Source organism: Podarcis pityusensis (genome assembly GCF_964106645.2).
Source record: "Podarcis pityusensis genome assembly, chromosome: Z".
Classification (NCBI taxonomy): Eukaryota; Metazoa; Chordata; class Lepidosauria; order Squamata; family Lacertidae; genus Podarcis; species Podarcis pityusensis.
In genome coordinates, this window is record NC_138044.1 from 3,825,876 (window position 1) to 3,842,563 (window position 16,688).

The 16,688-nt window shown below is 46.4% G+C and overlaps 1 protein-coding gene across 2 annotated transcripts in view; it reads right to left on the reverse strand.

Annotated features, from left to right (window-relative positions):
* SH2D3C (SH2 domain containing 3C) overlaps window positions 1-16,688 on the reverse strand; it is a 72,318-nt gene extending 55,630 nt beyond the window's left edge. The window contains exons 1-2 of one of the 2 annotated variants that reach the window (XM_080990833.1): window positions 16,580-16,688; window positions 10,893-12,135 (exon numbers count right to left, since the gene is read on the reverse strand). In XM_080990833.1, the coding sequence (XP_080846959.1) occupies window positions 10,893-12,135; window positions 16,580-16,616 (1,280 nt within the window). In that variant the 5' untranslated portion in view covers window positions 16,617-16,688. Of the gene's footprint in view, window positions 1-6,527; window positions 6,980-10,892; window positions 12,136-16,579 lie in introns of those variants that run through there. The other variant, XM_080990834.1, reaches the window with a different exon arrangement.

A 16,688-nucleotide genomic window follows, 5' to 3' on the forward strand; every position in this document is an offset into this window, starting at 1 on the left:
TACAGGAAGCATTGGGATGGGAGTTTAGAGACGAACCCTAGAGAGAGGGTTGTATGTAGCTGCTAACTGATAACATCACTGTGTTTAGTCTTGTCTTCAAGAATAAGAGATGCCAAGAGTAAGATAAAGTGCCTATGTCCAAAAGTTTCCCCATATTCCAAGAACATATCACAATATTGTTCCTGGAGAACAGTCTTTTGTTTTGCAAACATTTCGCTCAGGGATGGGGTACCCATGGCCTTCCACAACGCCTATAATCTCTGACCACTGGCCATGCTGGCTGGGGGCATTCATGCAATACTCACAACAACGCTGTAAAGCAGGTTAGCACATTTCAGACAAAAAAGGCAGTGTTCAGTGCCACTCATGAAGGGGACTAACTTTAAAAAACAACAACCCAATGTGCGTGTCTTTTGATTACAGAGGGTAAACTGGATTTAGCCACATGGAGGTTTAACTTTCAAGTTTCACTCTCCCTCCTGCATCTTTCAAATAGTAACCTACAGACTCTTAGCTCTCTCTTGCCCTTCACAACCGATCTCTTTCTTTCTCTGACTCAGACTCATGTATTTTTTAAAAAAGTTTGCAGCACACAGACACATACAGAGAGATTCTTCAGCCACTCAGCCGTTGGTGGAAGGGAAACCCCAAACGGTCTTGAGATGAAAAGGTGGGTCAGTTCCCCCAGCCCAACATCACCACATTTCTTTATCAAGCCTTAAGGTTATGAGAGAGGGAAAGGGAGAAAGAGAGAGAGAGAGAGAGAGAGAGAGAGAGAGAGAGAGCTGTCCTTAAGGGAGCCAGCAGCACAAACTGTCAAAGGAAAAGCACAAATATAGCCCCCTAGATGGCTGGGAAAGGGCAGGCGGTTGGGCTGCAAGGAGGAGGACAAGGCAGAGAAAGAGGAGCAGGGAAAGGAAAAGGTTAACGTTCCTGTGAGTGATTTTTCAAAATCAAATTACCAGCACTGGGGAGGGAGGTGAATTGGGACCGTGGCACTAGGGAACCAGGTGAGTCAGCGGGCTTTAACTGGAACCAACTGCCAAATACCTGCTATCTGCTGTGGATAAAAATACTCCTGAGCGCTAGCCCTGATCTGACTCAGAGTCCCCAGAACCAGCTTAAAAAGATATTGCCCATAAGGGCTAGATACAGTGGTACCTCGGTTAAGAATTTAATTCGTTCTGAAGGTCCATTCCTAACCTGAAACTGTTCTTAACCTGAAGCACCAGTTTAGCTAATGGGGCTTCCCGCTGCTGCCGCCCGATTTCTGTTCTCATCCTGAAGCAAAGTTCTTAACCCGAGGTAATATTTCTGGGTTAGTGGAGTCTATAACATGAAGCGTATGTAACCCGAGATACCACTGTACTGGAATATAATCAAATCTAGTTCAGCCTTTAACCTCAGAAGTTTATTTATTAATTGACATTTATATCCCGCCCTTCCCAGATAGTTTTGCAAACTATAGAGATGTGCACCTATCCCCTCCCAAAGTCATGGGCAATTAAAAGAGGCCTTGAATTCTACCTGACCATGCCTTTAAAACACTCTCATAACACTACGATGCAGCCATGGCTTCACCAAAAGAATACTGGAAATGGTAGATGGTTAAGAATGCTGTGAACTGTGGCTCTGTGAAGGGTCCCCTAACAACTCTCAGCACCCTTAACAAACTACAGTTCCCAGGACTGGTTTTTCTGCGCTGCTTTATTGCCATCTGGAGGGGCACTTTTGTGCCATAGCCCCCAAAAAACTTGTGAAAGAACAACAGCAACAACCTAGAACATTTGTGGTATGAAAAGTTACAGGATTTTGGTAGGAAATGACAGGGCATGCACTGATTGGAAATGAAGCAGTCTTTCAACCCGCATACCTCTGCGTGTGCAAGCACAAAAGTCGGATCAATCTAGCGCAATACTATCATGATGAGCACAAACCATCACAAATGCACAACAGAAGGACATCTGGAGGTTCCATTAAATTGAGAGCGTTTAATAAAACCCTCTTTCGCCTTTGTACCAACCATCTTCAGAAACATTCTGTTGCCCTGCTCCTGCTACAGCTTCCTACATGTGATGTGGCTGAAAAGCCATTGATGGACTATATGGAACTTGCCGAACTGACCGGGAGACTCCAAGACCAGGGAGAAGAGACGGTGGAAGAAGACTGGAAGAAGTTTAAGGAATATTTGAAAAAATATGTTAACATTTAAAGCTTAGAATAGCTTTGGAAGTGGATATAGGCTGTAGCATTAGAAGTAGAAGATAGGGTATTTTAAAATAGTATTATTTGTAAGTGATAAAATGTGAAGTTATTTTAAATATGATAAAAAAGATGGTTAGAAATTATGATATATGTAAACTGCTAAAGATGAAGTAAAATGAAAATCAGATAGGTAGGACTTGGGGAAGCCAACTTAACAATGTTTAGGAAAATAATGATATGACAAGAATTTGTGCGTATTGTTTGTCTTTTCTGTCTGTGTTTTTTATTTGTGTTATAAAAGGAATAATTTTTTTGGGGGGGGGAGAAAAACCACTGAGTAGCTAAAGAAAGCTACTCATTACACACAAGTGTGCGCAGCGAAACTCCCACAGTCCCCTTCCTTCAAGGAACAGCTGACTTAGAGCTGAGAAGAGGTGCTGGGGTGGGAAGAATGAGTGCTTAACCCTTTTGCTTAACGCTTTTCCTTTCTGCCATCTTCCTGCTGCAATTCCCCCTCCCCCACACTGAAGTACAATACCTGTGTTTACCTTCACAGGGTTCCAGATGTTGTATTTGCAATTATTCATGTAGTTCAGTTCTCAGTTACGGTAAACCACGAGCTAAGCGTCAGCTCTTCATATTCAATATGGAAATACATAACAATACTGGCCTACTTTACAGAGAGGGCTGCTGTAAAGATTAATACTGAGAGAAGATAAAGACGAAGTTATTGGGTGACTGGGGAGAAATATACCATGAGTTGACTCCAGGTTTAGGGTTGTAGCAAATGTTAATCCTATTCAGAGTAGATCCACAGAAGTTAATGGGCGTGACAAGTATTGGATAAAGTGCAAAGTTGTACTTAGCACAGATCCACTGAAACCAATGGGATTTAAGGTAATAATGAATAGGTCTTAGAAGTGAGAGTAGCTCAGTCAGTACAGCATGAGACCCTTAATCTCAGAGTTGTGGGTTTGAACCCCTCATTGGGCAAAAGATTCCAGCATTGCAGGGAGTTGAACTAGACCCTCGTGGTTCCTTCCAACTCTACAATTCTTGATTCATCCCCATGTACATTTTAAATGTACAGTATTGCACTTTATGGTGACACTGCAGCTTCGCACAGATCTTACCTGATGATGGTGTGAAGATAAGTTGGCTAAGGAGGAAACAGTATACCTCCCTTCAGGGCAGGAGCTTAGTTTAACTTAGTGACGTTCCGCCCCCGTTTCTAGGAAGTCTGTACTTCCTCAAAAACTTAGTGGAGAATCTAAACCAGAAGACTGATAATGGTAGGAAGATGCCACCATAGGTGCCAACTCCCTGGGACCCTGGGTGCCATGCACCCACAAATTTCAGTGCCAGAGCCACACACACTGCATGGCACCCACAGCCCTGGGCACCCTGGGGCCAAGTTGGCACTCCTGGATACCACAGAAACTAGGCAACACCCTCCGCTACTCAACCTTACTTAGCAGGGTGAGTTTGGATGTTCTTAAGGGGCCCCCCAAAAACCCAAGAGCCACTCCCACCTGGCCCAGCATGAACTGGGAATCCAGTAACAACTACAGATCTAATAGCTTCCTCAGCCCATAGGTTGTAATAGATCTTTGGGAGGAAAACTCAGCTGTACGGTGTTAGCAGGCAAAATCCTACATGGGAATATTGCTCAGTTATGCACTCTGCTCACTAACATCAGCCCAATATGCAGCTAAAACCGGTGTGCAAAAGATTAGCTGACTCACGAATGCACCTCACTCCATCTTTCACTGCTTTATTACTCAGCAGCTTGATGACTCCAGTGTACAAACTGTCTCTGCTGGAAAAAGAAATGGCTGTGAGCCAGTGAAATGTTAGCTGCATGACAGAAGTCCTATTGGAGTTGGTGGATGAAGTTAGTTGCTGCTAGCTCAGGTCCCACTGCTTTTCATGGGACTTAGAAGTGGCGAATTTCACGTGGATTGCATTAGAATTCTACCTGTGGTGAATGACCCACAATGAGTCAGCCCACACATAAGTCACTTAATGCTACATATTTAACAGTTACATTTAGGCATGACCCAGGCTGGATCTAGACCAGAGGTAGGCAACCTAAGGCCCATGGGCTGGATGCGGCCCAATCACCCTGTAAATCCGGCCCGCCGACGGTCCGGGAATCAGTGTGTTTTTACATGAGTAGAATGTGTCCTTTTATTTAAAATGCATCTCTGGGTTATTCGTGGGGCCTGCCTGGTGTTTTCACATGAGTAGAATGTGTCCTTTTATTTAAAATGCATCTCTGGGTTATTTGTGGTGCACAGAAATTCATTCATCCCCCCCCAATACAGGCCAGCCCTCCACAAGGTCTGAGGGACGGTGGACCAGCCCCCTGCTGAAAAAGCTTGCTGACCCCTGATCTAGACACACGAAAGAAGCATTTCAGTGAAATGCGTTGTAAATATAAACAGGGAAATCTGGTAGGGAAAGATGGGACTCCACAGTGCCATCTGGTGGCACAGTGTTCTATCGCATATACAACACATATAAATCGCTACGATAACTGCTTTCGTTTCTGATGTTTTTGATCTGTTTTATATTTGTTTTATGGGTCTCTTTTGTAGGCTGCCTTGGAAATCTAGATTAATAAAATTATGTTATTGTTTTTCAAATGGCTTTTTCTTTACCAATCCAGCTGAGTCCCCAGATTACTACCAAAGACCAATTTGGGACGCACAAAAGGACCAACAAAATGTCTACAACATCACTTTTTAAGGTCTATTTTCAGTGACACTTATCAAAAGATATACAAAAGTTCATACCCAATACAAAGTATCTTTTTATAATACACCAGAATAAAATAAATACTTTAAAAATCTAATATAAAAGGGAACAGGAACAAAGAGAAGGGGGGGAGAGAAGAGAGAGAGAGAGAGAGAGAGAGAGAGAGAGAGAGAGAAGGAAATGGGAAAAGATAAAAAAAATATTTCCAGTTCTGGCTGTCAGCTAAATACAGTATTTACCCATTAACATTCAGCTATTCTATTTTTTTATAAGCCAGTATTTTTTCAATCTTCAAATCCAAGTTCATTTTCTCTTTCACGTGAAAAGTCCAAAAGAAATTTCCAATTCTTAATAAATGTCAATAATGATTTTTATCTAATTAAACATGTTAACTTTGCCATTTCAGCTACAGTAAGTCCAATAGTTTTATCAACCATTCCTCCATAATAGGCAGAGCTATATCTACCCATCTTTATGCATATCTACACATCACTTTTCAAAGAATCCAGATTTGCATCTTATCCAGCTATTAGACATCCATCCCATCCAAGCGTTGCAAGAAAAACATTATCCACACATATCCCAAGATTAAGGAAGGGTGGAAGTCAGGAACCCACAACTCTCTCGCACAATGTGGTGCCTTCATTTAGGGCGGACATGTTCCCACTCTGCCAGTTTTGCCAAACCAAGACCTTTGACTTTCAGATTGAGAAGTATACCTACACCAAATTCCTCTTTTTCTCAACCATTGCCACTTTTCTACCCTGTGAGCAAAGTTAAGTGTGGGCATTAATATTCTACAAACACCTCCGACAAAGTAGATTTTTGCCTGGTAATGTTTATGCCACCACAGATCAGTCTCGAATATGCCAGAAAACTTTATTGTCCTTCCCGACACAGCTGAAAAGCAGAGGCAGTCTATATAAATGGGGACAGGCGGAAGCTCACCGGTACAGCAGCCCACATACTTTGCAAGTTCAGTCTGTGGCCTCTGTAGAAGAGACCCCTGTTGGAAACTTTAGAGAGCTGTTGCAACCCGGAGTAGAACAGAAGACGATATTGAGCTTAGTGGGACAGTGGTCTGACTCAGGTTATATCCCTGGCTTTAAACACAGCTAGGTTGTTCTTTTGTCCAGTTCAGAGTGAAGCTGAATTGTGGGGAAATGCATCAAAATGCTGTAATTCATTTTAAAAAAACAATGAAAACAGGATAGATATGTGCTGCAACTAACATTGTATATAAACTTCTTCTTGAGCCAGCGGTGGGAGCGCACTGGATGCAGGGCAAACAGGAATGCACACTGCCTATGTCACTAAGTGGGGGTGCTACGTAGCTCGGTGGCAGCCAGACCACATGCTTTGTATGCCCAATATGCCTTGAATCCCCAGCATCTCTGGGTAGGACTAGGAAAGGCCCTTTCCCGCTAGAAATGCTGGAGGGATTTTGCCGGTCCGTGTGGACAATGACAAGTGGAAGAGGACCATAAGGCAGCTTCCTATGTCCCTATATTCCAAGTCTGACCAACTCCCTCTTCCTTCTCAGGATGGCTGGTCTTGCTTACCTGGTGTGATATCGCCTGCCCACTTCTGTCATCATCTGTCCTGTGCTGTTGAACCTCAAGAGGAAAATATGCTTTTCTCCCTCACTGTCTTGACCGCGCAGGTTTCTCAGCCGCTCCGGTCTCTCGCTCTGCCGGCAGTGAACTTGTGGAAGTGTGAACAGGAGTCCCTCCCTCTTGGTCTCTGTCTCTCCTCCCCAAAGCCCATGTCCTTCCTTCCTCCCTCCCTCCCTGGAATGCAGAGCCAAGCAGAGGCCGGAGAACTGAGAGAAATTCCTCTTCATTAGCACACTTCTGGCATCTGCTGCCTGCGTGGAGGCTTTTCCATAACATGAACCGCCTGAGAAAACAAACCTCAAACTGTCTGTCTCTCTGTATGTATATCTGAGAGAGCTGTTAGGAAGGGGCATGTTATGATAGTTTGCTGCAGGACAGGAGCGTATTAAAAAGTAATGGGTGTTGTTAGGGGGTGAGCAGGGGTCCCTGCATCTCCTGCCCCTTCCTACCCTTTTTAAACACACACACACACACACACACACACACACACAAACTTTCCACAGTTAAATTTAAGCTTGTGCAATTAAAATATATCAAAGCACTGGCAAAACTAGGGATGCAAGAAGGCATAAATTTCCATTCATATTTGCTGCACATGCCATTGTTTCTGTTTCTGCTGCAGTTTGACTTCTGACAACAACAAAAAACTATGTTATACGTCTCCATGTTCACTATGGTGAAATTTTATGTAACTGATTGCATAATTAACTATGTTATAACTACATTATTCCACACTATTCATTTCATTGCAAAGGAAACATAATGCAAATAGGGGAGCAATTAACGGGCATATCATTATGATGACAGAAAACAGTGACTATGGATCATGTTCACTGGACTACTTTTCTTCCAGAAATGGGACAAATAAGCAAACACCAACAATGCCCACTTCTCTTTCTGTCAATATCCCCTGACTACCCTATCCATGATAAATCAATCTTTTTTAAAAAAACAACACAAAAAACCAAAACTTTTTCTGGTTATGAATGGGGTGGGGAAATGAATTCAAAATGCTGGATAATAATTGATTGGTGGGGAGGCATACAAACATTCATGCAAACAAATCAGGAAAAATTACCATAATCTTCCTCCTCATCAAATTTATTACCTCTCTTCACCTGCTGGTCCCAGGGAAGGTTACAACAACTTAAAATTCAAAATTAAAAACAATTAAAACATAATTACAATTACAGGAATAGGGCAGACCCTGAAAACGCACCTCTCAGATCCAAACACCAGGGTAAAGAGGTGCGTGTTCAGTATTCACGGGAAGCTGTATTGTGAAGAAGACAGACACATCTCTCACACCGGGAATTCCATCTAACCCCAGACTTCCAAGGGAGGTGGACCTACCAAGAGGGTTCCCTCTGTTGATCTTAAAACCTGGGAGAAACTGCAGGGAAGGAGGCAGTATTTCAGGTATTTGGGGCCTTAGTCATTTATGGCTTTAAGCACTAACAGGAGCACCTTAAATTGGGCATGGAACTCAATTGGTAGTCAATGCCGCTGTTTTATAACAGGGTTCTATGGGTTCTAAAGGCAACTCAAGCCAATAATCTAGCCCAGAGGTCAGCAAACTTACTGCGCCTCGGGCCGGTGTCTCCAGCGCCAATTGCGTGGAGGGCGGGGGAGCGCGTGCCCATACGTGTGCACACACGCTCTTTCCGGCGCACTTCCAGGTTGGAGGAGCACTGGAAATAGCTTGTGTGCATGTGCACGGGCCTCCTCCAACCCGGATGTGCACCGGAAATAACACCTGCGCATGCACAAATAACGCTTGCGCATGTGCACAAGCTATTTCCGGTGCTCCCCCAACCTGGAAGTGGGCAGCCACGCAGCGCAGTGCCAGTAAGAGAGGGCGGGGGCAGCGGGTGGCGAGGGTTGCCGTGGGCCAGTTAAATGAGTCCCTTGGGCCTTATCCGGCCCACAGACCTTAGTTTGGGGACCCCTGATCTAGCCACTGCATTTTAATCCAGTTGAAGTTTCTGAGTTGTCCTCAAGGATAGCCCCATGCAGAGTGCACTGCAACAATCCAATCTCAAAGTTACTAGAGCATGGAGCACTGAATGCTTGATGAGGAGCAGACATCGTGTGACCTCTGCACAAACCTTGTGCAAAATGAATACGCACAAAGCACATACCACGAAGGAGTCAGGACACCCCATTGTCACACGCCTGCCTCTTACAGTCAGTTATGTAGAAAATAAGAACTATCCAGAAATCACACAGAATAAGCTTGGCCCCTGAATCTGCAGTAAACAACATTTGCGATTCCCGGCTCAGGATAAGTATTACAGAAGCACTCACAACTCTGGCTTCAGGATGCACGGTCCGTATTTGTCTCATAATCTGACATCTGGGCTTGAATGATGAGAAATCCACATTCTACACACTACCAAAAATATTATCTCTGTTGTTTTACACACCACCACAGAATCTGTTTTGATGAAGGGCAGTTTGAAATAAAGAAAAGCCAGCCCTGATGTTAACTCTGTTTCCATCATGTAGGGACCAAGTCAAGAATACCAAGTCACAGCACTGGTCTGCCCAGTTTAGCACTGTCAACCCTGATTGCCAGCAGTAATCCAGGGTTTCAGCTGGGGCGTCTCCCAGCCCTGCATCAGGGATTGAACCTGACAGCTTTTGCAGGCAAAGCATGTTCTCTGCTACTGAGCTATGTTCTTACCCATCTTTTATGAGCATATTCATCTACACCCAGAGCCGTCTTCCCCACTGGTGTTAGTGGTTCGTTGCGCCAGGGCACTGGCCTCTTGGGGCACCCTAGCGAGTGGGGGAGCTGCGCGGCTTTGCCGGCAGCCTCCCCTTTCCCTGCACACCCGCCAGCTGCGCCCTGCCAACTATATGGCTCGTGAGCGTGCAGCTCCCTTCCCAAGCCTCTGCAGGAAGAGAGCACCATGGCGCCGGATATGCTTAAGACTGCCCTGTCTATACCAGCCAATTCTCACACAGTTCCTCCAAATATTGGTATCTGGAGTGATTGGCTCCTAATCAGTCCCTTTCCCCCAGTTTTATATTCTACTTCCAGTTTATGCCACTTAGTTCCAGAGCAAGCTAAGCCATTAAACGGATTGAGGGGGCTGCCACAGGCAGCTGAAACCCCCAGGGCGCCCCCCCACCTGCACCAACACTGGCGCAGAAGTGGCTCCAGTATTGGTTGAAATATTTCAGTGTTCTCAGGATTTCTTGCAATTTCGGTGAGGTCTTGCCGAAAATTGGTGCCACTGTGCCGCTTCTCCACCATGTGCATGTATGGGCTGGGGACCCATTCCCTGGGTTTTTATAATAAAAGAGGTTTGGGTGTCTCCTCCCCAATCACCTCCCGACCCCTGAGGCAGCTTTCCAATATCAGAGCTGGCCTGAAAGGAAAACGTCTGAGGTGATGGATGAGAAGGGAAGGAAGGTGGGGAGGAGGTTCAGCTTTCCTCCCCTGTGCCCACTTTGGAGAAGAAAAAATTACTGCCACCCCATGCTTGAAACATGTACAGTCATATGTCATGTTACGTTTGCTTCATTTTATGTTTTTTCAGGTTGCATCCCGTGGCGACCCGGAAGTACCAGAAAGGGTTACTTCCGGGTTTCGCCGCTCGCGCATGCGCAGACATGCAAAATGCCATCACGCGCATATGCAGAAGCAGCAAATCGCAACCCGCGCGTGTGCCGACGCACTGCTGCGGGATGCGTTCCTTTCATGTTGTGAACGGGCCTCCGGAACGGATCCTGTTTGCAACCAGTGGTACCACTGTACAGGACAAAAACTGTATCAACAAACATGGCAGCTCCCATCTTAAGTAATATTCTGTCCCTGAGAACAGCAAAGGAGTGAACTGAATGCACCACAGACCTACAAGAACTGAACTACAGCATTCAAAAACACAGTGTGCAATGAAGGTGTGCCACTGTGGACACACACGCTAAGATCTAATCTACTGCATCCTGATATTGTAACAGTGCCCACTTCAAAAGCCAGGAAAAAGATCTGCAAAAACTAGGCCCCTTCCCTATTATCTGAGTGTACGATGAGCTTTCAAACAGCACTTTCTGCCTTTGGAGGTTACCTGCCTCTGTTTTGCCCCACAACAGGGCTAGCCAAGGTAGTGCCCCCTAGGTGTTTTTGGGCTACAGGTCCCACAATCCTGTTATTGGCCATGCTGGCTGGGGCTGATGAGAGACAGAAGCCAGTCACATGTGGAAGGAGCCACTTTGGCAGCCCCTATCCAAGAGAAATACAACCTGAGAGCTGCTGTTCCTTGAATGCAGTTCTTCAGCCACAGATTATTTCTCTTGTCTTACCTCTTGTCTGAGTGTTCTTGAAGGGCTTCCTCTCCAGGCGCTCGCCCTCCAGACAGGATAGGTTCTTTGGGAGCTTCCATATTGGCAGCTTTTCGAGGGACCTGAAAAGAATCCTGCTCACACCTCACTGATTCCTCTTTGGACTGCCTCTTTGACCACCCAGAGTTGGCTCTTGGCAAGGTCCCCATGTGGCTGTACATATCACCTGAGCAAGCATACGGGGACGGGCTTTTTGGCACAGTATTCAAGTCGTCCTGCACAGTTTCAGAGCTGAGCTTCCTGGGCACATGGGGAGAGTCCTGCTTGTTCCTCTTCGTCTTCTCTTTGGGTCCCTCAGGAGTCTGCCTGGGCTCAGGAAGAGAGTCTGAGGTGTTGACCACAACAGCCTGCCTCATGGTTTGGGAGTGGGCCTGGCTGTGTTTGGATTCAGATGGGGGCATTTTTGCTTTCTGCTCTGTGTCCACAGCTATCATAGGAGCATCTTTTCTGGGAGAAGGCGCCACAGCTATCAAGCTGGGCTCTGGGGCGGTGGTTGGCTCAGCCTCCTGAGGGGCCCCTTTGCCTTTGGCCTTTTCCCTCAACTTTCCAGAACTGCTTCGTGGAATGGTCCCCACGTGGCTGGACATATCGCATGAGCGGGCATGCGGCGATGGGCTTTTGGGTGCAGGATTCAAGTCGTCCTGCGCTCTCTTGGAGGAGGACTTCCCAGGCACCTGAAGAAAGTCCTCCTTTCTCCTCACTGTTTCCTTTCGGAGTCCTGCAGCAGAAGCTTGCCTGTGCTCTGGAAAAGAGTTTGAGGAGTTGACCATGGTGGTGGGCCTCACATATTGGGTGTGGGCCTGACTGTGGTCGGCTTTGGGTGGAGGCAATTTTTGCTTCTGCTTTGCTTCCTTAGCTACGAAAGAAGAGTTTTTGTGGGGAACAGGTGCCAGGCCAATTTGTGACCCTGCATCTTGATCCTTCTCCTTGGGCGTGCCTTTGTCTTTGGCCTTAGCCTTCGACTTCCTTGGCATAGTCCCCATGTGGCTGTACATGTCGCATGACCGAGCGTATGGGGACGGACTTTTGGGAACAGTATTCAAGTCGTCCTGCGTGCTTTCAATGGTGGTTGCCAAGAAGCCATTTGAGGACAGGAGCCCCCCTCCAGGGGCCTGTGGAGTGCTGGGAGCAACAGAGACACGCCGCAAGGTGAACGTCCGTGGAATGCTACTCAAGCTCCCAAATCCTTTAAACCTAAATAATTCTGGAGAAAGCAAAACAAGGAGACGGTTGGTGGTTTTGAGAGGGCACATTCCAGAAGATTCTGTATTAGTTAGTGCCAATGAGAATATCAAACTAGGATTGAGGTTTGGAAGACCCACATGCAAAGTTCCTTAGGTCACCTTGGACCAGATTAGAACCTGGGAAACCAGGGTCCATGTTATAGCAACGTAGGAAGCAAATGACATAGGAAACGGCCTTATACTGAGTCAGAGCATTTGGGTTTGTCTAGGTCAGTATTGTCTACACTGACTGTCAGCAGCTCCCCAGGGTTTAAGGAAAGGGCAGAGATGGCCCAGCCATTGGGCAGGGTGAGGCAGCCTCCCAGACACGGGCATAGCCAGGATTAGGGGGATATTAGGGAAGCAGGCTTTATGTTAGGGGGGCAGAGCCAAATTATTTTTTACCGAAATAAGTATTTTTATTTATTTACTTGATTTAGGAAGGCAGTTGCCCTCCTGGCTATGCCCATGCCCCCAGGTGGCATTCCTGTGGCCTGCCCCACCACCGCCATCACTGGCAGGGAAGCACCACTGCCACTGGCTCCTATTTTGGGTGAGATTTGGGTGCGATCTTGCCTGAATTTGGTGCCACCCAGCAGGGCACAGGGTGGTAGCAGTGGCTGGGCAAGACAGCACTTCCTGTTTCGCCTCAAGCAGTGAAACGGGCCCCACCGCTCTGAGTTGTATCCAAGTAAGCCCCACTCAGAGTAGGCCTACCAATATCAATTAAGTTACCGTAGCCATGGCACATCTGCTCTTGAGACCAATAGGATCCTCCCCATAACATTTGTTAACATTTTAATTAAAAAAATACTAACACTTGTATTGTTTTACACTTGTATTGTTTTAACGCAGCGTGGAATATTGGGTGAACTTGGACCACTTGTTATCGTTCAGCCTAACTTACATCACAGGGTTGTTGTGAGGATTATAATTATAATTTATTATTTATTATTTATTATTTATACCCCGCCCATCTGGCTGGGTTTCCCCAGCCACTCTGGGCGGCTTCCAACAGAACACTAAAATACAATAACCTAATAAACATTAAAAGCTTCCCTAAACAGGGCTGCCTTCAGATGTCTTCTAAAGGTCTGATAGTTGTTTTTCTCTCTGACATCTGGTGAGAGGGCATTCCACAGGGCGGGTGCCACTACCAAGAAGGCCCTCTGCCTGGTTCCCTGTAACTTGGCTTCTCACAGTGAGGGAACTGCCAGAAGGCCTCAGAGCTAGACCTCAGTGTCCGGGCTGAACGAATGAAACATGGGGAAAGGCGGGAGAAGTTTACATGCCACGCTGAGCTCTTGGGAAGAAAGGTAGGATATGAAATGCAATAAACCAATGTTTGGGGATATACAAGACCACAACACAATTTCATATACTAACTCTCCCTATTTACCAGGGACAGTCTGTTCATTCCTCCTAGTGAATTAGACTCCTAAAGCGGTAGAATGACTTGTGTTGTTTCTGACTGCAGGAAGGGAATCATAGAATGATAGAGTTGGAAGGGGCCCTGAAGGTCATCTATTTCAACCCCTTGCAATGCAGGAATCCTGCCCAATGCCGTCCCTGGGTGGACTTGAACCAGCAGCCAGGCACACTGAACAATTGCACCATAGGAGGGTCCCTCCGCCACTGATCCCCTACATTTCAAAAACCTCCCTGCAAGTAAAGAATTAAACACACTGTTCATTCGCGTGCTAGTTTTCTACTTATGGGGATGTGTGTTTTGGGGTTGTTTGTACAGAAACGGTAAAATAAATGTGATTCTCTTGCTGGCATGAAGTGCTTGCTTCATTCCACTCTGAACTCAGCTGGGCCTGCCACACTGGCAAGAGAGATACCAGAGTCAAGAAGCCTAAGAAGGGAGACCAAACTGGCAAGAGATGAGAGATCGGGGGGGGGGGGGGGGCTGTTAAACTGGTTTGTGTCGGGTGGAGACACAGGCATAAATAATCCCTCAGGGAAGGCTGGGAAGAAATTTCCAGGCCAACCAGCCTCAGAAATCTATGCAAAGGGACACCTGCTGTCACTGCCCTCCCTCTTCTCACAGCAAAACACAAACAGCTGCGAAGGAAAAGTGTGGTTCTTGGCCCAGCTGCAGAGAACAACTGATTACATGCCGATATAGTCACGAGGAGTGACTCCTCCAGTCTCCGCAATGATGTTCAGAGGCATCGAGTGCAGCTGCTGTGCCTCAGGGCAGGTCTTTGGAGGAGAGGTCAGCAGGAGGAGCCCCCCAGGTGCAGCAGGCCATGAAGAGATGCATACTGTCTTCTAAAAAGGGGCTCCCATCCTTCCCCATAAACCATTAACTGCACCCCTGTCTCTTTCCATGCTAGCTATACTGGTAATTGCATGTTAACACCTTCCACCTTCTACCAGCCGCTGGGTGCAATCTGTGCTAAGGGGATCAACATTTCTGCAGAAACTGGTGCCCTTGGGACCACAATTCAGTGTCTTTAAAGCTTCTGCTCTGATTAGCCCAATTATTTAGTTTCTAGTCCTCAAGAAGCTCAAGACAGCCTTGAAAGAGCAGGGCAATAAAACCTGGTAAAAACTGAAAGGGATCGGAGGTGGATCAATTTTTGAAGGCTGAGGACGCTGGGCTGCAACATGCTTCTTTGCTCCTACGCCTTGTGCAAGTGCACATAATTCTGCCCTTGCCAGCCCAGTACATGCCAACTTTTAAATGCCCTCCAACATTTCTCCAATGAAAATAGCAACGTCCTATTCCATTATAATAATTTTATCATTTATATGACACCCATTAAACATGAAAAACAAATCCCTACACAGGGCTGCCATCAGATGTCTTATAAAGGTTGTATAGTTACTTATTTATTTGGTTTGGGGGGTGCATTATTCCATGCATTTCTCCAATGAAAATAGGGATATCCTAAGGAAAAGCGGGACATCCTGGGTCAAATCAGAAACTCGGACAGCTTCTGTAAACCCAGGACTGTCCCAGGAAAATAGGGGCACTTGGAGGGTCTGCTTTTATTAGTTGCAGAATGTGGGTTGCCTGTGCAAAGAAGCTTTAGGGATTTGTTGTCTGTTTATTGTAAAATCTGCACAGCACCATATCTGTTGTTTGTTCTGATGGAGTTCAAAAAACTTTAACTCCAAAAAGTAGATCACACAAAGTAGATCCCACTCCAAAAAAAATGAAAGGCACTGAAAATAGCATAAGGCACACAGGAACCTGCTGTGGAGTTTTGTCTCAATGAGGTCCAGTGGACTGAGATGCCTTCATTCAGGGCATGGGTAGATAATATCTGAGCTGTAGCGTGTGCTGCTGTCTAACAGTGACATGGATGCATTGTCCGTCCCGCCCCACCGGACGTAATGTGGAGACTGTCAGCTGTGTGTGGCGGTGCATCTAGACCACTGTAAGAAAACAAGCGACAGCTCATATATTATCTACCCACTTCCTAGATGAAGGCATCAGACCCCTGTACATCGTCTCTTGAGCTAGCAGCTGACACCTGCTCATGTCAAATACAATGAGTTCGCTCGAGTTACATTTGCAATAGCCCCAAAACAGTATGGGCTCGCCTCTCACAGAAGGACTGCAGCTCAGCGACAAAGCAAAAGTGTTGCATGCAAAAGGTCCCCCGTTCAATCTCCAGCATTTTCAGGTGGAGCCGATGAATCTCCTTCTCTCTCTAAAACCCTGGGCAGCCACTGCCAGTCAGGGAAGACAACACTAGTCTACTAGATTGGCTCTGGTTTGATTTGGTTTGATAAAGCAGCCTTCCTTTGTTCATATTTACATCAGCCCTGATGAGGACTGGAACCTTAATGAGTGCAACTCAGTGACAGAGCACCTGTGTTGCCAGCAGAAATTGCGAGGTTCAGTCCCTGAGCCTCATCTGAAAACCTGGAGAGCCTCCGCTAGTCAGTGTAGACCAGGTGCTGTCCAGATGTTCCTGGACTCCAGACCTTATCACCCCCAGTAGGAAAGGGATGATGGGAGCCATAAGCAGCAGAATTTAGAAGGTGCCACACGGGACACTCATGGTGTAGGCAAGGCTGAACTAGATGGGCCAGTGGCCAGGCTTCGTATAAAGCAGATTCCTACGTTCATGCAGCCTTTTCTTGTTTCAGAGCCGCTTTTCAGGAGTCCTGTGCCTTTAAACAGGTGAAAATGCAACAGGTGCAGCAAGTGTTTCCAGGATGGGTGAAAACTTCTCTTGTTGATTTCCATATGCCATGCACTGGTTTTCAAAAGCACAGGAGCCCCATTGGTGGGTGGGGGAAAGTTGGCAACTAAGCCACCACACAGGTTTGGGGAGAAGCGACCCCTGCACACCTCCTGCACAACCCCTCTTTCCTGATGTCTTTTGCAGGCTCAGCCTCCAAGGCACTCAGATTTAAGCAAGCATCAGAGTTCAAATCTGTGCTGTTCTGCTGGCTACTTACTTTTAAAGCCACCTCCTTTCTTCTGGCTTTCAGCCATCTTTCAGGTTCTTCTGGCAGGGTGCTGCTAGAAGGAGAAGTGTGCAAAAAGTTGTAAACGTTCATCAAGCTT